This window comes from Astatotilapia calliptera, chromosome 1 (genome assembly GCF_964374335.1).
Source record: "Astatotilapia calliptera chromosome 1, fAstCal68.1, whole genome shotgun sequence".
Classification (NCBI taxonomy): Eukaryota; Metazoa; Chordata; class Actinopteri; order Cichliformes; family Cichlidae; genus Astatotilapia; species Astatotilapia calliptera.
In genome coordinates, this window is record NC_137422.1 from 19,497,032 (window position 1) to 19,525,016 (window position 27,985).

Here is a 27,985-nt window from a genome sequence, read left to right on the forward strand (position 1 = left end):
ACACTGCAAAACACAGGAATTATACAGTCCTTCACTGAAGTCAAACACATTTTAGACTTTTAGTCTTTTCTTAACAGACGTGCATAAATTCTTCGTGCCGTCGTAGGCCTGCAGATTTTTTTTTCTGCTGACATTTAGAGTTTTTCTTAGACATGTGGAGTCTCCCTTGATTCAGTCTCAGAAAATTCACAACGCATGGTCACGAGGTTGTGCCCACACAGCCTTGCTGAGGGGAATGACATGCATGACCACTGACTGTGGAAAACAGGATACAGGGTACGTCGCAACAGGAAGTGTTGCACTCCCCCTGCACAGAACATCAGTTTGACCAGAATGACTGCAGGTTGATGTCCACACTCTGTAACTCCTGTGGCAGTATTCGAATTTCGTAATCGTCTTCGCTCACCATTTCTCTGAGAGAGTTGAGTAATTCAGTTAAAAAAAAAAGGTTATAACCCCCACCCTTAAAAGAAAGTCCCCAGGCAGACTACACTTTCTTCACAGCAGATGCTTGTAGATATAAACTTTGGTTAACTCTGTGCAGCAGAAAATATTAAAGCTATGAAAGTAAAGCACAAATATTTGTATATAAACATATTCTGCGGGCTTTTATTAAAGATTAACACTCTAACACTAACCAACTTACAAAAAAAAGAAAATAAATAAAAATAAATAAGCAAACTCAGTCACATGCATTTCTTGCACAAAATTGTGCATTCTGAGTAAATACAGTGACGTTACATGCAAAAAGGCAAACAGTAAAACAGACGAATATCTATCTGCACTTATATTTAATGTTAACAAAACAAATTAAAATCTTCTGAAAATTAAACACATCCAAATAAAGAAAACCAAATTACTGAAATAAAAGATGTGAACTATGTTGGTTAAATGCTTGAATATATTTGGTTCTAAACTGCACTTTTAAAAACCTGTACAAAAACACAAAGTATTACTAACAGCGAACTCGTATCAGTTAAGAAACGCCCACATTCTCGCTCAGAGAGAACAAAAAAAAAAAAAAATACTGCTTGGGTCTTACCATCACTTGATGTACAGCATCCAGCTGTAAATTCTCTACACGGGAGTTGCTGAACTACTGGAAGCAAATTGCCAAAGGTGGCTGAAAAATGCAGGCTTTCTATATATCTCTGAATTAGCAGGGGAACTAAAAACTTCCTTAAATCTACCAATTTAGGTTGGTACCATAAGGCTTCTTCTTCTTCTCCTTCTTCTTCTTCCCTATTAAAACAAGAAGGTGACAAACTTCCTACAAGACAAGTTGTTACAGCTGTGAATCCAGCGCGAACTCCTAATGTTGATGAGTTCAACTCATTCGGCCACATCAGCAGTCTAGTTTCAAACCTCTTATTATTATTTCTTATCAGTTTGATGCGCATTTGTTGCAAAGAATGAAAGAAAGGTGGCACAAGAGAAGTGACCTTTGATTGGCGTTTTAAGCAATTTTGCTTTAAGCTTAGTCTATTTTATCCACTACACTTCTGTGACAAGGGTTGCAATACATGTAAGCACAAAAACAGCTTAAACAGAAGTGTTGTGACAATATGAACTGAATGGTAATTGGCATGGCTAAAACAATAGATGCTTCCCCTTTGAATTAAATCAGTGGCAAAGCAGGGTGGCAGGAGGAAAAAAGACAGCGTGAAGTTAGATGGATGCATTTTGATTTGTACTTGTTCTCACAGAATGATTGCAAGAAGCATTTAAAGCATCTGTTACCAGGCTGTTGCCAGGTTATACCAAGGGCTAAACACATTATTTCACATGTCTAACATAAAACAAATTGCAATGAAGAAGTCACCATGTAAACAAGACAAAGCAACTTTTTAAACACTGAAGTGTGTTTGTTGCATGCATGTTAAATTTGGCAAAATTCGATTAATGGTGTGACAACGTGTAAAGATCTATCGTGTATGCACATGCATCATGGCCTGCTATCTGCAAAAACAGCAAAGTATATTTATTTACAAGAATAGAAATATACGCGTGAGACATTTTTTTTGTATACTGACACTCTTGCAGGGCTAATTACAGCCACAATTTACGATCAGATACTGTCACTTTGTCGTGCAATGCAGTTTTGCACAATGTGATCTGAGCCCACACCCGACAAAACATCATCACTGAGTGGCAAGCAATCCAGCATTTATGTGCAAGGGTTGTATTAGCCTACAGAAAACTGGGCCCTCCGGTTTGTGATTCGTGTCAGCGGGTGGGTTTTGGACAAAATGCATTCTGTTTCACTTGCAATTTTCTCAAGAATTGTGGAAAAACACACACAGAATATTTCAGTTCTGTGGGTGGACACTCCACAACGAAGGCCTACATTTCCTGGCTGACAGTCCCCAGAGGTTTCAGTGGCCATCATGTGTTTCACAATGACATGGAACGGTCGCTTGACAAGCGTGTAAGGGGACATCCAGCCCTCTCACTTCTTATTCCTGATTCCTCATTTTCTCTGGACTCCACAAGCATCAGCTATTAGACTTGGCTGTGGGTATTATTAGACAAGGGTGAATCACAAGGCAAGCGGACATGCGCACACGCACCCAGATGCACGCAAACGAACACACGCAACCGTTCACAGTGGAAAGTTACTTTTTTCCCCTGTTTCGCCCTTTTTCTATTTAGCACAACAAGAATAATCTATCATCACGGTCAGTTTAACAGCTTTTAAATTTAACTTCTTTTTGAAACTCTTCATTGCTATACAAGCACAGAAACCCATAGATAACCATATAAGGTTGTGGTCCTCTATCCCACCAAAAAACCAAGTTCCTCTTTCTTAATGTATTGCTCAAGTCAGACAAGGATGACTCAGTGCGGACATTAATCATGTTTTTTTTTTGTTATCTTCACATCTCACTCTGCTAAGTCCGCCTGTCAGAGCCACAGTTATTTTTAAAAATCTGAGAACTTAAACTCTGGTTAGACTTCAAATGTTAAAAACAACCTCAGAGCATGTTGTCAATTTGACTTCAACAACATGCCCTTGAGAGGGGCTAAGACTGTTTGCGCAATCCTTTTATTTACGTATATTAGCGCTCATTCTGCAGCTTGTCCATATTCTGCTTTTAAAGGACTAAAAAAGTCTTACTTTTTTAGGAATTGATCGAAACAAAGAATGTGGGAAATAGTGGTGGATAAGCTGGCCCACTGAAATGTTTTTACCTTTGAAAAACAAGTGTAAAGTCATTGCACACAAAAAGAAATAGGAAAAGAAAAGCATGTGTTTATGTTCAAGGTGTTTTATGGATTGTATGTCTCATAAGACTGATTTGTCATAAATAGTACGCATTACTCATGAGACTGGCTTCTTCCACATTTTCTAATCCTACAGAATCAAAAGATTTAAGAATGAATCAATGATGCTGCATTGCAAAAATGCTAAAGTTGGGGGGGGAATGAGGACTTCTTATAGTTTTTTAAAAGTAGTTTCCACATGCGTCCAGTCTTAAGTTAAAATCTTGTCGGCATACAATGGCCATTTTCTTGACTGTCAGGGCAAATGTCACACTGTAATTTAAAACTCCTGTCACATGCACCACCTGGTGGTCAGGCAGTTTATAAAGAGCACTTCTTGAACAGCTCCACTGAAGGAAAGATGAGGAAGTGGACCCTCTTACAGATCCATATATGGTAGAAACAACTCTAATGTGCACATTTAAAATAAACGAAACACTAAAAAACATAAAGAAGACACCAAACCTCGTTAAGCCGAATTTTGTTTTAGCTACTGATTGAGCTGCATCCAGTTTTAACTATATATATTTCGTTACAGAGATGTAGCTCAGTGTCTCCCAAACTCAGGTCTGTCAGGTCTTCTTTCAAACACTCACTTTTCTATTATCTTTGCCTTTTGTGTGTGATATTGTGAAGCCCAATTTTACCTCTTTAGTTCTCAGACAGTTAACTGAATCACATATTATTTAAACATCATAGGGGAACTCTGTCTTTCAGGAGCTGCTGGCTACTGCAAAACTTCTGAAACTTGACCAGTTATTTTTTAAGAGGTCATAAAGCTAGAAAATTGCAAAGCATTGGTTTAATTGTTAACAACATATTTTATAATCTTCTCAAACTGGTTTTAAGTTTTAATAATATCCAGAACAACAACAAGTAACTTATTCATTTGTGACCCACTGCAATTAAAAACTTTAGTTCCTCCCTTATTATAGTGGACAAAAGTAAAAACATAGGCCTACCCACAGTTGCTGATAAGTCATGACCACCTAGATGTGTCCATGAACAAACAAAACAGGAACCCACACATTAAAATGTTCCTCTATTGCATTAATAGAAGCAGGAAACTGCACAGGGAACCTGTAATAGTGATAATAAGACCTGTTTGCCTACTTAGCTTTGATTTCATAATAAAACACATAATGGACATAAAGGTTAACAGTATACCACGTTCATTTTCTAAAACTTTTATTAACTGAATTTAAAGATAAAATTGTACCAGCTTTTAAATATGAAGACAAGCCAGAACTTAAGTGTTTTTGATTCCTGTAAATAAATACAACGAAAGCAGCAAAGGAGTAACTTGCTTGTAGTTTACACTCTCTTCCTTATTTATATTAAGTAACACTGTCTGCAATAAGACCTGCATTGTGTAATGACACTTACAGTCATACTGTATCTAACAGCAACAATAATGGGACCGATGAGGATGATAATGACAGTATGCATCTCTCTTTTTGACCATTATTCTATTTTGTTTTGGGGTTTTTTTTCACACTCTGGTTTGTTTAGTTTTGCAGTGATATTAGGCCAAAAAATCCCTCAGATACTAAAAATATTCCACATGAAGGCAGTAAGATTAATCCATATATCTAATTATCGTAAGCCACAATGACTATATACAGTTGTGGTCAAAAGTTTACATACACTTGTAAAGAATATAATATAATGGCTCTACTGAGTGTCCTGTTATTTCTAAAACTCTGATTTTTCTCTGATAGAGTGATTGGAACAGATACTTCTTTGTCACAAAAAACATTCATGGAGTTTGGTTGTTCAATGACTTTATTATGGGTTAACAGAAAAAGGTGATCACATTTTCTGGGTCAAAAATATACATACAGCAACATGAATTAGCAATTTTGGTGACTTAGAAAGTTGTCAGTGAACTGAGCTTCATAGCATAGCCTCTTAACTGCTTGTGAGTGATTATGAGTGACGACAGCTGGTGACTTCTCTTAGGCCAGTTAAATAGGGCTCATTGGATACAAACGCCCACAAACGCTACAATGGGAAAGTCAAAGGAGCTCAGCATGGATCTGAAAAAGCGAATTATTGACTTGAACAAGTCAGGAAAGTCACTTGGGGCAAAGCAGCTGCATGTCCCAAGAGCAACAGTGCAAACAATTGTTTGTAAGTATAAAGTGCATGGCACTGTTTCGTCACTGCCAAGATCAGGAAGAAAACGCAAGCTATCACCTGCTGCTGAGAGAAAATTGGTCAGGAGGGTGAAGAGTCAACCAAGAATCACCAAAAAGCAGATCTGCCAAGAATTAGAAGCTGCTGGAACACAGGTGTCATTGTCCACAGTCATACGTGTTTTGCATCTCCATGGACTGAGAGGCTGCCGTGCAAGAAGGAAGCCCTTGCTCCAAAAGCGGCACCTTAAGGCTCGACTGAAGTTTGCTGCTGATCACATGGACAAAGATAAGACCTTCTGGAGGAAAGTTCTGTGGTCAGACAAAACAAAAATCGAGTTTTTTGGCCACAATGCCAGCAATATGTTTGGAGGAGAAAAGGTGAGGCCTTTGACCCCAAGAATACCATGCCTACAATCAAGCATGGTGGTGGGAGTATTATGCTGTGGGGCTGTTTTGCTGCCAATGGAACTGGTGCTTTACAGAGAGTAAATGGGACAATGAAGAAGGAGGATTACCTTCACATTCTTCAACATAACCTAAAATCATCAACATGAAGGTTGGGTCTTGGGCGCAGTTGGGTGTTCCAACAGGACAATGACCCCAAACACACATCAAAAGTGGTAAAGGAATGGCTAAGTCAGGCTAGAATAAGGGTTTTAGAATGGCCTTCCCAAAGTCCTGACTTAAACCCCATTGAAAACATGTGGACAATGCTGAAGAAACAAGTCCACGTCAGAAAGCCATCAAATTTTTTTTTTTCTTTTTTTTTTAAATGACATCAGAAACAGCAGTATGCGACATTACGTGATGGCAGAGCTTCAGTTCATCCTTTGTCATTTTTTTTTTTTTTTTTTTTTTTTTCAATAAATAGGACAGGGGGAATGAATGAGAGAGAGAGGGGGAGAGAAAGAAAGAAAACCAAAGAGGAGAAGAGACGGTGAGAAGGGGGGGGGAAGAGAGAGAAAAAAAAAAAGAACTCCTGGGTCACCTGTATGGAGAAAAAAAAAAACAAAAACAAACAAAAAAAAACAAACAGAGGAGACAGCAAACAACAAAGAGCAACATAATAATAGAGAAAACAAAGCACCATCACAATAAACTAGCTAGTCATAGATATCAATATTTACTAAATAATAAACGATATTGTGCAGCACGCAAGATAGACAGCGCACAGTGTGCTTTGAGGCAGCAGCCAAGAAAGCTTTAGTCCGTGTCTGTGAATACCCATGTGTGCATACCTGTGTGGATCAGCATGCCACACTCCCTAGCAGATCATTACATGGAGAAACCTTTGGAATGCAAGAAAGCCATCAAATTTAACTGAACTGCACCAATTCTGTCAAGAGGAGTGGTCAAAGATTCAACAAGAAGCTTGTGGATGGCTACCAAAAGCGCCTAATTGAAGTGAAAATGGCTAAGGGACATGTAACCAAATATTAGCACTGCTGTATGTATATTTCTGACCCAGCAGATGTGATCACTTTTTTCTGTTAACCCATAATAAAGTCATTAAAGAACCAAACTTCATGAATGTTTTTGTGACAACGAAGCATCTGTTCCAATCACTCTATCAGAGAAAAATCAGAGTTTTAGAAATAACGGGACACTCGGTAGAGCCATTATATTATATTCTTTACAAGTGTATGTAAATTTTTGACCACAACTGTATATAGCTGTTTCTTCTACATTTTACACCTGTGATGGACTATACTGATGGTAGCCAAACTTTTCTTTATAGATAACATGAATTATCTGTTCTGTTATAGACTAATTAAAATTATTATTATATATACTTAAAGTGTAAACTGTTAAAGCACAATAATAGTTATTTGTCTTACTTTGCAGAACAAACAAATGCTTATTCAGTTTACTCTCATTAAAAAAAGAAAAACATGGGAGGCATGTTTTTTTTATATTTGATGCAAATAATCTTTTTTTTGTTCGACTAATCGGATCAGTCGATTCTGAAATCTGTTTCAAACACTCTTACCAATTATACAATTCTTTTGGGTTAGGATTTGATTTTTTTGTGCTAGTGGTATCTAGTTACATCCCGCCATTTCACTGAAGTAAAAATAAAAATTACCCGAGCAAGAAAAGTATGCTGATATTTGGCCTTGATTTAGAGAGCTTAAGGGTCCCGAGTGAAAGAAGGGAGGGGGGCAATAAAGTTACTTCCTGGAGCGTTTTGGTGGGGCGGGATCCATGCTGTGCCTCTCCTCTGTTGTTTATGTTTTCCCTCCATGATCCTGATACGTGGCTGTCTGGAGCAGCGTATGGTTCGGAGACTGGGGAAGCCGCGGTGACCCGCAGTCTCTGGTGCGCTGCAGCTAACGGATCCCTGTCTGCAGGAGCAGCAGCAGCTGGAGTCTGGAGGAACTCAGCCTGCATTTTATCAAGCCGGCCTGGATGGCAGGGACACACTGGTGCAAAGATTGCCGAAATCACAAGGTATTAGAGATAAAAATAAAAAAAAAGCCACATGCTGACTGCTATTTGTTTTGGTTTCCTGACCACTGACGCCATCTGTAAGTTTGTGAAATTGGTGCTAGCTATAGCAGGGTTAGCTTTAATGTGAAGTGGCTGCGTGTCAGCGAGGCTAATCTCTGTAGCTGTGCCCGTCTGCACGTTTACGGGCTAACGTTAGCCTGCTAACCAGACCCCAAGTGTAAACTTGGCTGACACAACTTTGAGTTAACCGCTTTTTTTTAAGTTGCCGCACTGCTTGCGACTTTTTTCACCACCGTCCTTGCATCTTCTCTGCGGTTAATATCACAGCGCAACTGCGTATGTTCCGTGCTGCTTAAATCTGCAATTCCAGGGAAATCCCAAGCAGGGAAGTGTCAAACTGGATGTTTAACAGCGACGTAAACGTGTTATACATTTCCCCCTTGCAAAAATGTGATTAATCGATAATAAATTAAAGGCACTTAAACTTTTCGCAGTCACTGTTAAAAAAAAGGCTTGTACAAAAATATCAATAGGCTCCTGCCAGGAGGAAGTCTGTCTGCTATTTCTGGAACTTTCTTCCTCCAGCATAGCTGAACTTTTGTCACATGTATGCCAAAGTCTTTTTAATGCCTCCAGTGTTTACCGAGAGTTTAAAAAGTTTCTATTTATTGATGGAAGTTGAGTAAAAATCAAATCCACAGATGTTTTAATGGGACCAGTATGTGTAGTGCTACTGTTACCTAACACCGTATTTAAGTTACAGTTTATCCTAATAAATACAGGGATACTCTTGGCTTATGTTTGAGGGTATTCTTGTATATACAAATTATAGGAAGGGTTTATGAATTACAGCTCTATAATTTATAGTCTCGTTTTTGTTAGTGGACAAAAGCTGTGGACAGATACAGGCTGTAAATGCTGTAAATAGTAGTGCTCGGCCAGATTGCAAATTTTGGTATCAATCAAATATCAAGTAAATACAGTGCAGGTATTGGAAATATCAATACTGATATTTTTAGCCTACAAGGCAGCTTATGGAGTGGACCTCAGTGTGTTATGACTTATGAGTTAAGTATCATCATAGCAAATTGAAGCACTTGATTTTTTTTCTCACTTTTCACAATAATTTGGTAACAAAACACACCTTTCATCTTTTCATGCATATTAAAAGTGGAGTTTTTTTGTAAATGCTCTAAAGCAGGTCAGCTTCTTGTGTTTAAAAGTTCAATAGGTTATAAATACAATGGACGTGGCAGTCAACACAAAAGTTTCAGACATTTTTCATAGTGCATGTTTGAGGTGTTAACCACCATTGCTATTGATACTATTGATATTTGGATCAGTGCTCCCAGTTCTAGTAAACCAACAACAAGAGGTAAAAGCAGCTTGTATTATTTAGAATGATTTTATTTAAGTTTTTTTTTTTTGAGGCAATAAAAAATGGCAGTAATATCTTAATATCTATAGTTAGTATGATAGTTTTCATGAAACCGTGGATTTAACTCTGAAAACCTGCACTTGAGTTTCGTCTTGACATGTCTAATTTCAGATCTCTTGTGGTGGCGTACAGCGCCAGTAATAAAACTGTGTCATCCCCCAGTACTTACATACACAGTATATAGTGTATACTGGTCCTGGTTTACAGTGCTGGGCAAATGTCTAAAGTCACCTTTCATTTCTAAATATTTTTCCACTTAAATACTAACACAAATGGAAATATAGGAATAGTTCTCCAGGCTTCCTGAAAGACATTCAAAGCTCTTCTTTGAATGTTGCTGCTATTTGTTCTGTTTGTGTTTGTGTGCTTTTTTTCTATCCAGGTATGCTGTTACTTCATTGGCAGTGTGTTTGACATCATTGTCATGCTGAAAGAAATGGAAGGTGTTGCAAAACAGACACTTTCCAGGTGGCATTGCGTTAGGGCTGCTCAATTAATCGAATTTTAATCACGATTACGATCTGGGCTTTCAACGATCATTAAAAATGACTGAGCCGATTATTAGCCCCTCCCTCATTTATCCGCGACCCCTTAAAGGCCGGTCCGTGAAAATATTGTCGGGCATAAACCGTCCGTGGCGCAAAAAAGGTTGGAGACCGCTGATTAAGAGGACCCGAAGGAAGCTCGGAAAACTAAGCAGAAGTTATTTGGAGAGTGACTGCCGTTGGTTGAAAAGAGAGGTTAAAAAAACTTCAGTGGTGTTGCACACTATTTTATATTATTTTTTAAAGTCATTGTTAACCCTTTAAAGCCGGTCAGAGCAGCACGCTCCGTTTTGTGTAACTATTTTTAAATCCCTGTAGAACCTGAACCGCGTAAGCTAGCGCAATAATTTGTTTTGCATATGAAACCGGAGGAGTTGTACTTACATCTGATGTCATCAGCTTGTCCTCGGTCACGGTTTCCTTCCACATAAAGCTTTGCAAAAACTGCATAAAAAGCGCTTGCAGGAACAAAAACATAATATTCCAGAAACACGCTTTACCGATCCGATCAGCTGTTCATAACACTTCCTACGTTGGAATAGACGTCAGCGCGAACTTTTGCATTTGTAGTCTTTTGTGTATGTAGTTTGCCATACATACATACATAAAATGTAGTCTTTTTTACTATCAGGGCCTCAGGGCCTATACTCGTCTTTTTAAAAGTTATCTTTGACTTTATGACTTTCTGTGTCGTTTCTGGGATGCTTAGGACTCATATTGCACTGCTGGAAATAGTTTATTTTGATGCATATGCTGCTTTTTTGCAAATTTGCAGTATAATATTCAGTATAATATAACTGTCGCATGTCCGCCATTTCCTGGCCGAAACCGGAAGTGACGTCATTTTCGCGGAAATTGTAGTTTTTTACTTGTAGGCCTTAAAAACCTCTACTGGTCATGTGTGACTTTTCTGAATAGTTTCTGTGATGCTTAGAACTCAAATTGCACTGCTGGAAATAGTTTATTTTGATGCACCTGCTGTTTTCTTTGCAAATTTGCATCATAGGATTGTTTTTTCGTTTTTCCTGCAGTATATAAAAATTGGTGTATCTCCAAAATAAAACTATGAAGACACTCAAAATAAATTTCCTGTTGTTGTAAACTATTTTTTGCAACTTTTTTGTATTTAAAGTTTTGAGGGATAAGCCTCTTAAATTTCTCCAAGTAGAAATATATGTAAAAAAAACAAAAATGATTTTCAATTTTTTTTGTAGTTTATTGCACTTTTTTGCAATTAATGTAGTTACTATTGACTTAATGCATACATATTATTAAAATATGGGCTATAATAGTTGTATAGCAACTTGAAATGCTCCCACAAATGGCACTACAACATGTAAAAAAATAATATAAGCTCTGGCGGACTTGGTTCTATGCTAGATCTTAAAGGGTTAAATAAATATCGTCAAATAATCGAGATCTCAATTTCAGTGAAAATAATCGTGATTATCATTTTTGCCATAATCGAGCAGCCCTACATTGCGTGATGGATCAAAATCAGATGGTACTTCTCTGCGTTCATAATCCCATCAATTTTGACTCCCAACACCACTGAAACGCAGTTCCAAACCATGACAGTGTTTTACAGCTGGATATAGACACTCTCTGTTTAGTGTCACACTCTGTTCTGATGAGGATTTGAACCAAAACTTAAATATCTGGATTCATCGCTATATTTTACTGTCACTACTTGTCCAGCCAGTTAATGTGTAATTACATACTTCAGCTTTTCCGTTTCCTTTACACTGAGGTCATTTCTGGTGAGCCTTCAGTGAACAGTACCGGGATCATCTTAGGTCCTGTGTCAGGTCTTTGGTGTGTGTGTGTTTTTTTTTCTTTCTTTTTTTTATATATGTCTTAAAGACATTACTCTTTGGGAATAATTTCTTTCTTTCTTTCTTTCTTTCTTTCTTTCTTTCTTTCTTTCTTTCTTTCTTTCTTTCTTTCTTTCTTTCTTTCTGAGGACATGATTTTTAGATACTGTTCCATCCGTTATAGACAGTTTTTAGGCCTCCCACTTCTTCTTTTGTCCTCCACTTGTCCAGTTTTCTCAAATTGTTAAGGATTCTCTTCATACCATACTGAGATATGTGAAGTTTTACGGTATTAGGTCTGTGGGAATCCCCTTCCTAGTGCAAAAAAAACCAAACAAACTTTTTATGCTTGGCAAACTGTGAAATCTTTGTTGTTTTTAGATTCTGTTAAAGAAACTGGAATAAAATTTTGTTTTTTTGGAACTGACTAAAGACATAATTTGAAATTACTTCTGGTTAAAAGTTGTCCGATATGTGTAAACAGAACACTTGTTAATCTCTTTTTATGCTTCATAGGTCAGTGTTAATTGGCTCCAAAAAAAAAGTCCTATGAAAATGTTAAGGGTCAAGAACTGGGCTGAAAAAATGAGTGGACACATTTTGAAATAGCTTGAGAGAGCCTGGCTTCCTTTGAGCGAAATAAAAAGAAATGAGGGGTGACTCAAGATTTTTTTCACAGTACTGTGTGTGATTTATAACTTTTAAGAAATTGTTCCATGGAAATAATCGCTGTTCTTCAGAAGGATGTTTGTAGATTGTGTTTCAATCTTTCTGTTCATTTTTCATTTTATTTTATTATAAAAATTAAAAAAAAACTGCAGCAGAAACACCAATTCCATCTACTCAGCTGCAAAGATTAACCGTTTTGAAAGGTTTTAGAAGTTTTCAGTTTAATTATATGTTTTTTTTGTTGTTGTTTTTTTAAAAGTACATTTATAAGCTACAGAGAAGACCTGTTTTTGTTATAGTTTCCTTCCTTTACAGAATTACTGGTTGCAAGTATTTTTCGGACCTTGGAACGGATGAAAGGTGGACGTTACTGGAGGCCCAGCTGGGCTGTAGCGGCTCTGTTTATCCCGGTTGCCCTGCTGATGCTGACCTCCAGGGGGGCATCGAGCAACCAGAAGATGACACAAACAGTTATGGCTCATGCGACGGCCACAGCTGCAGGACCAGGCCCCAGCCTGACAGATGACCTCCCAGGCCTCCAGGCAGTAGCAGACTTCTTAGCCAGTGAGCGTGCTCATATTTGGCTCCTGTCTCTCGTGGGCTCTGTTGCTGTAGGCCTCAGTGGGATTTTCCCCCTTCTTGTCATTCCCATTGAAGCTGGAGCAGCCCTCAAAACAGAAGGTGAGAGAGACGATGTGCAACATCAGTATGCCTGTGCATTATTTATATTATAACATGTATTTTATAACTGCAATGATAAACCTGCATAGACATTTACCATATGTGACGCTATGCAAGAGAAGCCGATCACACATATTTGTGTAGGTGAAACAATAGACAATGCTGTGAGGGTCATTTGGCATAACAAAAGCTAGGGTGCACCTGTTTTAATGGGCTGCGTTTGTGTCACTGTTTCATGTTCATGCATCTGACAGTGAAAACAAACAAAACACACATGTAAACAATAACACAGTTGGCGGGACTGTAATTGTATTAAATATAATCAACATGCACACAGAATGAAGACAACAGATGGTAACCCTTGTCACGCTGGATGTTGTTAACCTTAAACATAAAAAGATTTCTCTTGAGCTAACATAGCTATTACAGTAAAGGTCGCCCACTGAGTCTTCAGTTGCTCTGATGTCGAGGAATGCATGAGCAGTCTTGTGTTTGGTCTTGCAGCCAACAAGAGAACATTTCGTCTTATCATTCTTTCTTTGAGGGCACACTAAATAATTGCTCTGCGGGGCTTTATGGCATTGCATTGTTACTTGGTGATGTAAATATGGAAGACCTCAGTCACATGGGTGTAGAGACTGCTTGGTGACCATCTGCCAACCAAAAATATGTGTATTCTCATAAAAGTTCGCCGACCAGTCTGGGCATTCCCTAGAGGGTTATTTGTCCCTAGTTGTCACCAATTGGCCAAAACTTTTAGATTTATAATCCTTTTTACTTGCTCAAAAATACATTTGACAATAGTATAGTCAATAGTCAACATAAACCGAGATGGCAGTGTTTTAAAGGACAAGAGTTCAGACTTCAAATGCTTGTAGTGAATCAAGGAAGTATGTTACAGTTACAGAAGTCTGACCTGGCATCGCTGATTCTCAAAGCTTCTTACAACGATATAGCTAAAATCTCCAGATTTCCAGCTGTTGAATAATAAATCCCGGTATGATCAACAAGTAGTTCTGGTCAGCCTCTCCTAAACCCAGCTGCACATTCCTCATGGTTTAATGTGAAGGGTACTCAAACCTTTTGGAAAACTGCTGCTTCCTGGTAAACAGATCGTCTCCTGTGGTGACCTCATGATAATGATTCCACCCCCCTGCCACGAGGCATTAAAATACCATACTGAACAGAAAGACTCTCAAACTGTCAGTCTAAAGGTCACCCAGGTCCACACCAAATAAAAATGAAAGGAGAAATGCCCGATAGGCGGGAAAATGGAAGCCGGACCAACAGCTCTGTGAGGCTGCACTGAGGCACTGTGATGTTTAGCACCTTAGTCGTAACTTATTCACGTACCGACATTTTCTAATTGGAACCAAAATTTTGTACATCTGAGACTAATAGATCTGGCACTACTTGTGCAGTGGATTTTCAATGAGAAATACTGAGTTGTGCAGTCACATGCAGTATTTTCCTTGTTTTGGACATGGCAGTGGAAAACGACATTATCAGTAAGTGATGTCCGCTAGATATTTCAAGATATTAGTCATTTCTGCCCTGACAAGAAAAGACTTGCAGCGCTTGTGGCAGTGAGTGGTGTTGAATTCTAGACACATTTTTGTATGTTGCATTCTCGTTTGTGGTTGTTATTAAACGAAGGGTCTCGATACATGTGCAGCATTGTGCCAGTGGGCCTCGCACGCAGTCTACAAGAGAAGTTTCTAGATTGGAAATGGTGAAAATGCATTACATCCTCCCCCAGTCCTGAGAGCAGAACCAATTACGTCAGAGCTTATTCATTATTTAACATTTCACCCCATTGCCTGTTTAGTACCAGGCATTAGTACCCATCCCTGGCAGGCAGTAATGTACCCTTACAATACCTGCCTGTAATTTTAACCAGTTAACATATGGTTGAAGAGTGAGAGAGGTTTTTACTGTTGAGCTTCAGTAACTAGACATGTTATTGTAGGTCAGTCTGAGGCCTCTTTCAGGTGCCCCACCCTAAAGAACGTGGCAGGCCAAATGTGTATTTTAGGCTGTGAGACATTAGTCATTACCAAGGAAACTCCTCAGGAATAAAAACAGGGCGTGTGAGTAAGCATGGTTAATATTAGTAAGGTGAGCCAGAGATTCTCTTGTGTATTAATGTCTCTTGTGACAAAATGATTAGTGGAAAGTGGAATCAGTTTGTGCTTGTAATTGTAAACCAAAAACATGAAAATTGTATAAAATTATTTATAACTTTTACTCTGCAAAATAATTGTTACCTTGATATTTTGTGTGTGTGTGTTTTGTCAGCTGGATGCCATAAGCTGAAACAGCTCTTGAGCTTTGCTATTGGTGGTCTCCTGGGTGATGTATTCCTCCACCTACTTCCCGAGGCTTGGGAGCTCTCTGGCTCTTCAGGTGGGTCTCCTTTCCACCAGTACCTTCACCACCTCTATTCAATTTGACCTATTCTTCTATAATTGCTAATAATGTTTACTATCATTGTAATATTTAGACACCAGCTTGCTTTCACTGTTAACAGTCTGCTTCTCCTGAAGCATCTTATGAAGTGTATTTGCTCTCTCAGCCTTATTTGCAGTCTGTTTGCTACCCTTCCAGCTGGTAAACAAAACCACTACATGACACAAGGCTTGTGGGTAATCATCGGTCTGCTGGCCTTCCTGCTCCTGGAGAAAATGTTCCCAGACCAAGACAGCCCCAAGAACTCCACTTCAGTTTCTGACCTGAATTTTAACTCGACTGTAAGTATTTCTGCTGAAATGCTGCGTTTTCAGAAGAATATGCTCAGTGCTGCGCACACACATGTCAATACAAGCCTTCACATATTTATCTTTTCATTGGTATGCTTGGTGCAGAATGCATTTGTGTTCAGTCAGCATAATTCTGCCAGTTTTTTTCTATGACTGAAACATCACATGACGCTTTCACCAACAGCTTGAGATTTTGGGAAATATGCACATCGGCATTCTTGTTCAGTGAGAGAGAAATAGCCATCTATCCATTTTGTGAGCTATTTGACCAAATCGGGGACAGATACTGGACAGAATTCAAATTCACATCTATAGCCAATTTAGAAGCATCAGTTCACCCTGGAGGATCTGGGAAGAACCCCAATAGGCACAGAAAGAGCAAGCAAAGTCCACACAGAAAGCTAACGATGCTAACAGCATCACTGTGCTGTCAGAGATGGATTTTTATGTCTTCTCTTTAATTTGCTCATTTGTAAGGATTTGTATATTGGACAGGGTCATTGTTGCCAGTTTTCCAGCGTTGTATTTAACAGGCTAACAAATTACACAAACACTGCTCATGTCCGCACTACTATCAGCACAGAGGGGAGGACAGCTACGTGTCGTACAGCTGAGTAATAGGGTTATGATGATCAAAGTGATTTGGGGTAGCTTGACAGTCAGGTCAATTTTTATCTCATTTCCAAATTGATGCTTCATATTAATATTGTGATTATTCTGAGATTCATGATCAATTTAATCTGCCAAGCTATGCTTTCGTGCTGCACTTTTACATGTAAGTGACGTTCCCAGCAGATGTGACTGGGTCTGGACTTCTGCGCACTTTGAAATTGGTGTGTATGTGGTGCAGCTACACTGATCCCTCATACCTATCATCAAATGAGAGACAACAGGAGGATAAAACTGACTTTTGGACTGATTTTAAAATTAGAGCATAAGGTTGTACTTGCACATACACTTGTGTATCTGGACCCCTAATTAAAGAGCCGAAAAATATCGTGACTCAACGTTGTAGCTCTTTATCTGATATCCAGCTACTTATGTTCACTAATTAGCATTTATTATTATGGTTGGGTAAATCCCTCAGCTTATATCAGTGTGCAAACATTTCTTCACGCTGGACGTGAGAAATAAACTCCCGTTGTGTGTGCGTCCCTTTTTCATCCGTGCACTTCTTTATTTGCACGTCTGGGCCGCACATTTTTTCAGAGGTTGGATAGCACTACTATAATGATACGTTCCTCTGGTGTCTGGCTGCAATGCCAAACAGTGCTGTGAAAAAGTATGTGCTCCTGATAACTGGTTGTGCCACCCTTGGCAACAAGAACTGCAATCAAGTGTTTGTGGTAAATAGCAATGAGGAATTGTAGCTCACTCTACAGAATTGTTTTATTTCAGCCACACTGGAGGGTATTCGACCATGAACGGCATTTTTAAGGTCACACCAAAGCATCTCAATTGGATTTAAGTCCAAGATTTTGACTAGGTCACTTTTTTTTAACTATACAGAGGTAAACTTGCTAGTGTGTTTCAGATCATTGTACTGCAGCATAACCCAAGTGCTTGAGCTTCAGGGGATGAACTGATGTTCGGAGAGTCTCCTTCAGGATGTTCAGGTGGAGAGCAGAATTCATGGTTCCAGCATTTATGACAAGTCATCCAGGTTATTCCAAAGTTATTCCAGCTTCAAATGTGACACGAGCCTTTGTGTTCTTTTTGCCCAGCAGGGTTTTTTTTGGCTTAGAACTTTCCTGTGGATGCCATTTTTGCTCAGTCTCTTTCTTATTGTTCAGTCATGACCTCTGATCTTAACTGCAGTTCTCTAGTTATTGTGGCTTTGTAACTCTTTCCAGACTGAAAGATGTCAATGATTTTCTTTCTAAGCTGCTTTCTGAGCTATTTTGTCACACAGCATCTATACAAGTGATTCAACAGTTCTGGCATTAATCTGGGCTGGGTGGGGCCTAGTGGAGTTGAAATCAATTTTCCACAAAATGTGGTTAGTCAGAATTAATAATTTAACAAGGGAGATCAGGTTTGGATAGCTTTTTCCCCTAATAAATGAAATAGTAATTTTAAAACCGCATTATTGTAATGTAATGATCTTAAATATGTAAGCATGACAAATGTGCAAAAACAAGAAATGAGGAAGGGGCAAATACTTTTTCCACAACACTGTTGGCCGTTGGTGATTCCACAGAGCCTCATGGGAGGATAAAAATAACCCACCCCTCCTGAGTCATCTGATCAGAAATCAGAAATCATTTGCAGAAATCAGACAATACAGATACCGATGTATCTGGGGTGATAAATTTGGGCATATGTGCATGAAAGCAAAGTGAGTGTCTGCTCTGTCTTTGTGGGGGGAAAAGGTAGCTTTGGATTTTTTTCCCCTTTTATAGTAAACAACATTATTTAGAAACTGCACTTTGTGTTTACTTGTGTTATCTTTGTCTAATATTTACATTTTTTTGATGATCTAAAACATTTAAGTGTGACAAATATACAACAAAATAGGAAATCAGGAAGGAGGCAAACACATTTTCACAACACCTTATATGTGTATTCATCTGAATTCTGCCTTTACCATCCCCTGTAGGTAAACATATATGTTTACTCATGAACAACCTCACCTACATGAGACGTGGCATTTATGTGCACTGGTTTAAAAAACAACTATTTATAGTTATTATTTAAATATCTATAAATGAACTATTAACTTTAAATACTGTAGCATTCTTAGTTGTTTAAGTTTATTGTTTAGGGGTTGATGGAGATAATATAAAGTGACAAACACACTGGCTGATAGCAGTACGTTTGTAAAGGCAGCCTCATTCCCTTTCTTATCTTTCTATTGCTATTGAGGGAGAAGATTGGAGTCCATGGCTCAGCTCCTCCACTGGTGTCTATTTATAGCGCTGGGGTGTAGCAGCTGCTTTAGCCATTTGAGTGTCCAAAGGATAATACTCAACTTATAGACACAGGCAGCAAGAGACGGGAAATGAGAGAACGAGAAGGTGGTTATAGGTGTTTTCTCTGATAATATTGTGTGGCAAATCTTTCCATAGGAAGCAAAAAGTATAACAAGCTGAATTAAATTTCTTTACTCTAATTGGGTCAGTGTTTAAGAAGAACGAACAAACGCGTGGAGAGCCTCAGAGTCAAATGGAAAATGTCAAGATAGGATTTTTATCACTTTCTGGCTTCTTAGGTCATTTTGAATTTCTCATTAGGCAAAACTCAGACTATTTGGCACCGACAGTTTAGCTCCAATCTGTTGGAGGAGATTGATAACCCCCCAAAATTCATCACGCTTTATTACTTCCTCATGCTTCAATCGTACACATGGAGCAAAAATTTCCTTTCGGCGACCAGCAGTCAGCAACCTATTTCCCTCTCATTTAATTTGACTATCAGTTTAAATGGCAGCGTAAGTGGTTTCTGAATAATGGGACAAGGAAGCTGGCTGTTCTCGGAAAACAAACCCTATAGCCTAAGATGAATGGTTCTCGCTCTCTCGTTCTGTTTTGTTTATAATATGAAAATGTAAACATGATGGAGCGGCAGTCGAATTTAAAGGAGATTTCGTTGTTTCTGAGAAAACAAATGAAAAGTACAAACGACTGCTTATTAGCGCAAATGTAAGAAGGTCAAAATATAATGAGAATGTTTTACCAGCTGTTAAGCTGCCTGTGGGTGAACTGTTTGACACACGGCAGGAGCAGCAGTAACATGACTGTTTACTGCACTGTGGGATTCAGGCATTACCATTTCCTTACTGTTTTGACCATAACTGTATTTTAAATGAGGTTTTTTTTTTTTTTTTTTTTTTAAAGTTCTTGTTGAGAAGATGTGTTCATTTGTGCCTTCTCCCCCCCTTCCGTTTTTTTCCTCCACAGACACAGCCTAATTCAGTTTTCAGTGGAAAAGCAGTGGTATCACTCAGTAACAGGCACCATGCTGAGTCATGGAAATCCTCCAAGCAGAGTTTGCAGGAAGGATCAGAGAAAATCAAGGTAAGGCTGACAACCAAAACATATCCCGGTTAACAAAAAGACAGAAAATGATGAAAGATGGGGGCATCACTTGGGGTAAGAATTTGACATGGTTTGCTTATGTAAGAAATATATTTAAAGAAAAAAAAATTTACTTTCTCCAACTGAGTAATAAATAGCAACGTAGTTGGTTCAGTGAAACCAGGAAGAGAGACTTGCATAATCAGTTCTGCTGTAGAACGACTCTGTTGTGGGTCCTTTGCAATGCCTTTTTCTCTAACAATTTTATTTTTTAGGGTATAAGCTACATTTTAAAATGTCTCATAAGCTGGTTGGTAACATAAATAATGGGTTAATTCAATATAAAAATGTTCATATAGTGCCCGTTCACAACAATAGTTATCTCATCGTGCAATGGATTGTAAAGATGCACAACCTCAAGCGTACAACGATTCCTTATGAGCAAAACACATGGCGACAGTGGGGATGAAGAACTCCTTTTTTGAGATCTCAGCCAGAGCCAGGCTGAGTGAGGGTCATTCTAAGGGTGAGAGAGGACACAAAGGAAAGTTCACAGTCTTATCTGCGCAGTGCCTTTGTTTTCATACACACATGGCGGAAAAAGCATAGCGGCGAAGGAGAATGAGAAGGGCAAAAGCGGATCGTTGAATGAAACAGATTAACCAGAATTGTTTTTTAAAAACGTGCACTTCAGTGATGTGGAACTGGTTTCGTTTTTGTCTGTCAGATGGCAACCAAAGCAATTTTTTTTCTTTTTTTTGTAGAACATGCAAGCAGACCGTCGTTATTTCCGGTCCGCTTGCATGTTTAACCAAAAGTGCCTTTTGGTTAAGCTGTCAGCGAAAAATTTGCATTTGCACTGTTAAAAACAGCTGTTTGTTTAAGTGAAAATAAAGTGATGGGGATTTTTTGCACTTATAAAGTTGTGGAGTTGTGAAGTATTTTGTCTCACATCAGTTATATCATTATCGCAAATTTTCAAATATATATTGTGATAAATATTTTTGGCCATATTGCCCTGCCCTACTTTGAGGTGTGTGAAGTATGATGGGACTTGGTTATTTAGGTTTCAGATCCTTATTTAAGAAGGGGGCAATGAAGTGTAGCTAATACAAGTTAGTTTTGGGTGGGTTTCCCAGCTGGGGTTTGCTGAGTGGACCATATCCCTGCTCATGGCTATAGCATTCATAGTTGCCTCAAAGCTGGTCCTCAGTAATGCACCAGCAGCAACTATTATAACAGGTATAATTATTACAAAATGTATTTTTCTCCTAAATAAACCCTTTTAAGGGGGTGTTATGGCCCCTTGTAACACCTATTGAAATTGCAGTGAAAGTGTCTTAAATTACATGGTTGTCCTCACCTCACGAGGTGTCTATAGAGGAATTCTTAGGATGGCTTGGGCTGTGTTTTCTTATTAATTTGCTAATTGTAATAATTTAGGTATAACTACTAATATTCAGCCAGGTGATGATTCTAAATTGGCTGTAGGTGGAGTGTGCAAGGTTGTCAGTCTTTCTTTGTTAGCTTTGTGATAGACAGGTGACCTATGTGTACCTAGAGTGTACCTTGCCCTATCCTGTGACAGCTGGGATATGACTTCACCCTCAGTCACAACCCTGTATTGGACATGGTGCGCCCTATCCAATTCTGTCGTTTAAAAACTGACTGCAACAAGAATGATATGTAGTGAAAGTGGACCAGTTTTCTTTTTTTTCTTTCCCTTTTCAATAAGCTTCTTCTTTACCTTTTTCAAGTATGTAAATATTTATTTGCACATACTTAAATCGTGCGTAAATGCAAAAGCAATGGGGTGCCATTCGCAGCTTGTATACTTGCACCAAACAGATTGTGCTGCTGTTTACACATATAGCGTATGTATTAAAGATTTTAAAGGTTAGTGATACCAATTTAATATCTGATCAAATGTGATCCCATACATAAGGGTTTCCACCAGTATATGACCAGTCTGATGAATACACTGGGGAGGTGTCTGTCTGTCTTTATGTGTTTTTGTGTGTATATTTAACCTACCTTGATTTGTGAAAATGGGTAGATCACAACTGAGCTAAAAGTATAAAGTCATAACTTTTTGTAACTAATTTTTTTTTAAATTTTGTTTTCCATTTTGTGTATAAAGTTTGTTTGGTGGCGGTATACAAGCCGGGAATTGGACCACATTGCTTTTGCATTTACATGCAATTTGTGTATGTGCAAATAAATACTGGGATCCTTGAAAAGACAAAGCAGGAGCTTACTGAAAAACAAAGCTGTTTCACTTTCCCCACATATCATGCTTGGAGCACTGAGTTTTTTGAACCAGGGAGTGTTTAGTGACAGCATAATAAACAATTTATTTTTGGAGACGGTAACAAGAAAGTTGGCAGAGAAAGTCAAGAGTTAATCACCAAAATCTTTTTATGTGTTATTATGCTTAGTTTATTCGTTCGCAGTGGCGTGGGTGTCAAACATGTGTTAGATAAGACTGAACTTTGGTCGGCCAGAGCTCCAGAGAAGAAATTTAAAAAACAAAAAAAATCTGCTTTATTGCACCATTAAAAAAAATGTGTTGCAAGAATAAGTCACATCATGGAAAAATTTCACCAAAGTCAAATTTGGAGACATCTGGACATAACCCAAGGCCTGTTCATGTGTTTGTTTATGGTGAGATTAGACTGACTAAATGTGGAAAAACACTGAGACACTAAAGACACTGAAATTGCGCTAATTATTTTCTAGATGTCTCGAGCATTTAGTCAACTAGAAACTATTTTTATTTTCCAGAATAGTTTTTTTTTTAGTTGTATGTGGTCCACAAAGTAAACTTTGTAAACATCTACACTTTACGTCATGGATGTAATGTTGCAGTGGAGTTCTGCCGAGGCTGTGCTGTAACAGAAGTGATCCATTCCTGCTGTTTTCTCAGTTCTGACTAATATGCAGTAATGTGACTAACAGTGACATATGTGTCATGTGTTCTGTGTCACAGATGAGTGGATACCTAAACCTACTCGCCAATTGCATTGACAACTTCACCCATGGGCTGGCAGTATCTGGGAGCTTCCTGGTTAGCAAAAAGGTAAGATAAGGTGACACCTCTTTTGTAGTTTACACACAAAAGCCAACAGCTTGTCCTACATCTAAAGTACTCTGCATGTAATATTAGCAGCTTTGCTTTTTCAAGCTCAGGTGCTTGCTCTTTATTTTGCTCTTGGTTTCAGATGCAGTTATTATTTTGGGTCCAGCAATAACTCAAGCTCTATGTGTGCTTTATGCCAGCTAACCAATATGGCAACAGAGCTGTGACAGTCTCGAAAGTGTGCTTTAAAACAGTGGCGGCGCCTTGTTTTAGTTTATCTGGATAGTTTTGTGCTGAAAATATGCAAATTCAAAACCACACTGATTCAGCAAAGTAGTTTTGTGAGAATGTGATTATTCACAATTAGTCTCCTGCATGCATATTCATGAAAGAACTCCTGGTTTTACAATATAATTGCCGATGTTCCCTGAAGTTGCAGTCACATACTGACAGTTGGTTACTGTAAATACAGTGCAGTAGCTGATGCTGGACTCTTTTATAATTATAATGGAAGCTTTTCAGATACTGTATTTGAATGTTGACTGTCGAGTAGCAGCCCCTCAAATTCTGTTTCTTGAACAAGAAGCAATATTTGTCTGAAGACACACATTTTACTCTGTTTTCATCGAACTGGCCCTGACAAGTGAAAGTGCCGTTTCTGTCAGTGTAAAAACATTTAACTAAACATTTAATTCCTGAGTGATTTTAATATAAGTAGGGGGGGAAAGCTTAAACATCATAGTCTATTCACTCCTTCCAGTGGGCCAGATTGGAGCCTTTGTTGGGCTGATTCTGGCCCTCGGGCCTTATGTTTTACACTATACAAGTATAATGTATACTATACAAACTATACAATGCACCGAAATATTTTCCCCTTCACGATTTTTTAATTTGTCACACTTACATGATTGAGGTATGATATGTTACTTTTGGTGATCTTTTAACCTGCTTCACTTTGCAGGTATGGCAAGTGAAACTGAGTGGTTAATCACAAATAATTCAACCACCTCGTAGCTTTTTCCCCCACTTGCATAAATAAAATCATCGTCTAAAAAGTGTTTTGTTTTTACTCAGGTTATCTGATGTCAAACGTGTAAGTGTGACAAAAATGCACCAAAAAAAAAGAAGTCAGAAAGGGGCAAATACTTTTTCACAGCGTTATAAATACATGTCAGTGGTTTGTTATTGGAACCTCAGAGGAGGAAACATCAGACTCAGTAACATAATGTCCACTGAGTGTGGGTAAGTGTGAATACAAAGTTGGTTGTTTGCACTTCAAAAGGTTGAATAATAAATACTTTAATACAAAATACAATAATAATTATTCCAAACGACGAAACAGTGTCTGAAATTGAAGAAATATACGGCCTCGGCTTGTGGGAGCAGCCTTTGAGTTGGTGCATTACGGTCTTATTGAAAAAATCTGCACTCCAAACTGCAGTAACATGAATTTGTATCGCTTCAGTAAGTTATTGTATATTTGTAGCAGTGGGATGGGAGTCCAGCTGGAGAGACATAAGGCAAGCAGCGTGAACTATGGATCCGTGTGCCAGAGAGGAAGTTAACTCAATGTCTCAAACATGCACATACAAGACATCTCACCAGTGTCTTCTGTTTACTCGTTGTGCATTTAGCACAGTGTAAAATTAGCAATTTTTTTCATTCACACTGGTCTATGATCGTGCTTTCAACATATTTATTTTGAGAATGAAATAATCAGGACTTTATAAATTTGTCAACTTCCCTCAGATCAATGAGGTCTTGTTTCAAAAGCAGGTGGTCATTGCTGCTATTACTCTAGCTTTTTAAAGCCTAAACCAGCTTAAGTTACCTTCACTGTCACTTGACCTTACTGATGTATGAACTACATTTTTTGTTTCATGAGATTTTCATTTTTCCTTGACTGTGGCTAAAAAAATTTAAGCTCACTTATAGTGATCTGCTGAGATTTTGTCTTCCCTAATTCATGCTAAAAACAAAACAAGAAATAATTGACGCATACCTGACTCAGTTGTGGTTTTCTTTAGGCTCTTTGTGTAGGACAAAGCAGCACTAATGATACATTTCTTGCAGGTTGGGTTCCTCACCACCTTCGCAATCCTGCTCCATGAAATCCCACACGAGGTGAGGATCAGAGTTGCTGCTAAATTGTACAGTTTACTTTGCTTAAGGCGTATCGGAAGAATGGAAGTGCTCTAGTGTTTGTAAACACGCTGAATGTTTACCCATTTTTTTTATGTGGGTAACATCATCATCTGCAGGTGGGGGACTTTGCCATTCTGCTGAGGGCCGGGTTTGACAGATGGAGTGCTGCTCGCATGCAGCTGTCTACAGCACTGGTTGGGGTCCTCGGAGCTTTCTTCGCTCTGTGCGCTCAGTCACCAAAAGGCACAGGTAGGATGGGGCCAATACACAACACACAAGCAAACACATTATTAATAACTGGAGTGCATTTTACAGTCGCCATGTTCAGTAAGAAGACTTTCATATTGTGCCTAGAAAATGCCAGTAGCTGGATATTGCCTTTCACTTCTGGAGGCTTCCTCTATATAGCCCTGGTGAATGTAGTGCCCGACCTTCTCGAGGAATCCAGTTTCAGGTATGATGGATGTTTATTAAAGAAGTCCTTTATTAAAGTGCTTTTACTGCTACTGAGGAAATCAACAGCATTATTCTCGGGGTCTAACCAGCATGTCGAATGGATTTCAAACAAGAAGAATTATTTTAAATCACATGTTTGTTTGTTTGTTTTTATCTGTTTTAATAATTTGCATGTTTTCACAAACAGATGTTCATCTGTGATTGGTATTGCCGGAAACCGAACGTCCGGCTTTGACTCACACCACATGTATATTTATACACATCTTTATGTGTTCTTTGGCAATAATGTGAGCCAAGATGGATTAATACATGGGACACCAGCATTTACTATCAAAACAGCCAGAGTGGGGTTTTGTTTGTTTATTTGTTGTTTAACCTAAAATAAATCTGCATGGAAAACATGCTTCAGCCTAATATAAAGAAGCCTATCAACATCACAAATAGGTTTAAATATTGAAATCTTTTGACACACCTAACTGCTTTTAGTTGCAGTAGCATTTTATTATAGCAACATCTTGATTTTGATGCGTATATGAAATTATAGAACTGAAATAACAAATTACTTTATTTTTTTTATAAGTGTGAAGTAAAAGGAAAGCATATATTAGCCTTTTTATGGGAGGGGGGGGGGGGGGGGGGGTTAGGCTAGCTTTGTAACAAAGCAGCTATTTAAAGCTCTGCAGGACAGTTTCAGTCCTACCTGTGTTTGTGCAAAGGAATCAGAATAGAGGATTGTAGGAGTGGTAGTCATTCTTATGATGGGTAATGGACTCCTTGCCATGGCATGAGCTTATCAGTCCTTTGGTTGCACACCCTTAAAACAAATGGCCATTTTTTTATTCCCATGCTCCATATTAATCTAGTTTTTGCTCGAGGCCACAGGGGGAGACATTGGAGATGGCTGAAAGAGCCAGTGTGTAGTTTGTGACCGATCGTTTAGTAGAATAAAACTTAGCAAGGAATGGAAAACTGGCTCTGTGGTTTCAAAAAGGGCAGATGGTTTCCTTTAATGTGCTCAAATTAGTCTCAATGTCTAAAGTTTTATTATCTTTTTGTTTGCTTTTCCAGACACTCCCTGATGCAGGTACTGCTCATTTTCTGTGGCGTGGCTGTCATGGCTCTGCTCTCTGCCATTCTCGACTGCTAATGGCGGAAACACCCTTTTTGCCTTACCAAAAACTAAAACTTAATAGCGGAGCAACATCCTGTTCTCCTCATATCTTTTACCCGTCATATATGTTCATAGAAACTTTTGTGTGATGCTTAAAAAAACGTCTGACAGAGCATTGGCACCTTACGGATGGACGACTGTCGACGGAACAAATGATGTGGACACTTCAAAATGTGCCAAACTTGGATCGTTTGGAGTTCTGTTACCAAGTTGTCTTTTGTTGAACAGATAATCATGATGTTTTGCACATGTATCTTTACACGGGTACGCCTGACGTACCTGGTCAGAACAAGTATTACCGGCCCTGTACAAGGACCTCCCTCTTTATAGTGTATTCAGAGCTACATTGTTTAAATCTTTTGTGTGTTGTTACTGCTGCCCATCTTCTGTTTCTCATGTAGCTGCTGCGTATTTATTGAAAACGAGAAAACGGATTCATCAGACGTGCACCACATTGTCATTTTGCCTTGTTCAGAAATAAGTGCCAAGAAATCAGGACGGTTTAACGCTTTAGAGTCGGCTCCTCACCAAAGTACACTCGATATGCTTTTATCTCCCTAACATAACACAGGCTGCACCTTTTGTCGAGCAGAAGTCGGGGCTCGTTACAAAGCTGTGCCGGCGCCGTATACTTGACTCTGACAAAGTTGAAATTAGTTCACGAGGAAGAAGATGATTGGTATGGTTTCATATTTAGTTTTCACTAACAGTTTTGTAATGCTTAAGACACATTTTTAGAAAGTTAACCATGCAGATGTTCATGTCATGTTGTTAATATAAAGTTTCCACCACTGAATAAAATCACCAGTAAATTTCCAGCATCTCTGTTTAAAGAAGCCATTTTATTTTTAACTTTAAGCACCATGGTTTAGCAGACAAGAGGAAGCACTGGGACACATGATTCAGTGGATTTGGGGATATTTTGACTGATAGAGTTGTGCGCGGGTGCTGAGACAGTGCGATGTGTTCAGCTGACCTTGTTGTCCACCGTGAGCATAATTTTACTGCAAAAGGTCCTTTGCCTAAAATGTCATATGGCAGTGTGGGGGGGTATTGATTGTGTGTTCACACTTGTCCAATTTCAACACAGTCTATTTGGCAAGCTTCTGTTGCCATAACGACTCCTCCACGGGTTGCCTTCCTTAGTCATCAGCCTGTGAGCAGCTTATTGTCTGTGGGAGCCTTCCTAAGTCACAGCACAGAAGGACAACCAGCAACCACTATTTACTCTGTAGTGGAAGAGGTTTCACTGGCAAATGGTACAAACAAATCTTTCATTCTTATTCTCATCCTTGCGTAGTTTAGCCCAAGAGTTTATTTCCTGGAGTCGGGGGGTTGGAATATGTGACAGATGGA

The 27,985-nt window shown here is 38.7% G+C and overlaps 1 protein-coding gene across 2 annotated transcripts; it reads left to right on the plus strand.

Annotated features, from left to right (window-relative positions):
- The first annotated feature begins 7,592 nt into the window (after positions 1-7,592).
- On the plus strand, positions 7,593-27,450 carry slc39a13 (solute carrier family 39 member 13). Of its 2 annotated transcripts, none has more exons than XM_026166556.2 (10): positions 7,593-7,856; positions 12,622-13,003; positions 15,302-15,409; positions 15,611-15,753; positions 19,662-19,778; positions 22,768-22,857; positions 24,931-24,981; positions 25,119-25,251; positions 25,357-25,456; positions 26,527-27,450. In XM_026166556.2, the coding sequence occupies exons 1-10, from the start codon at positions 7,815-7,817 to the stop codon at positions 26,603-26,605; spliced, it is 1,245 nt and encodes a 414-aa protein (XP_026022341.1). In that variant the 5' UTR covers positions 7,593-7,814; the 3' UTR covers positions 26,606-27,450. The 2 variants fall into 2 exon arrangements, with proteins under 2 accessions (XP_026022341.1, XP_026022350.1); XM_026166565.2 differs by having other exon boundaries at positions 7,631-7,856; positions 12,638-13,003.
- The last annotated feature ends 535 nt before the right edge of the window (positions 27,451-27,985 follow it).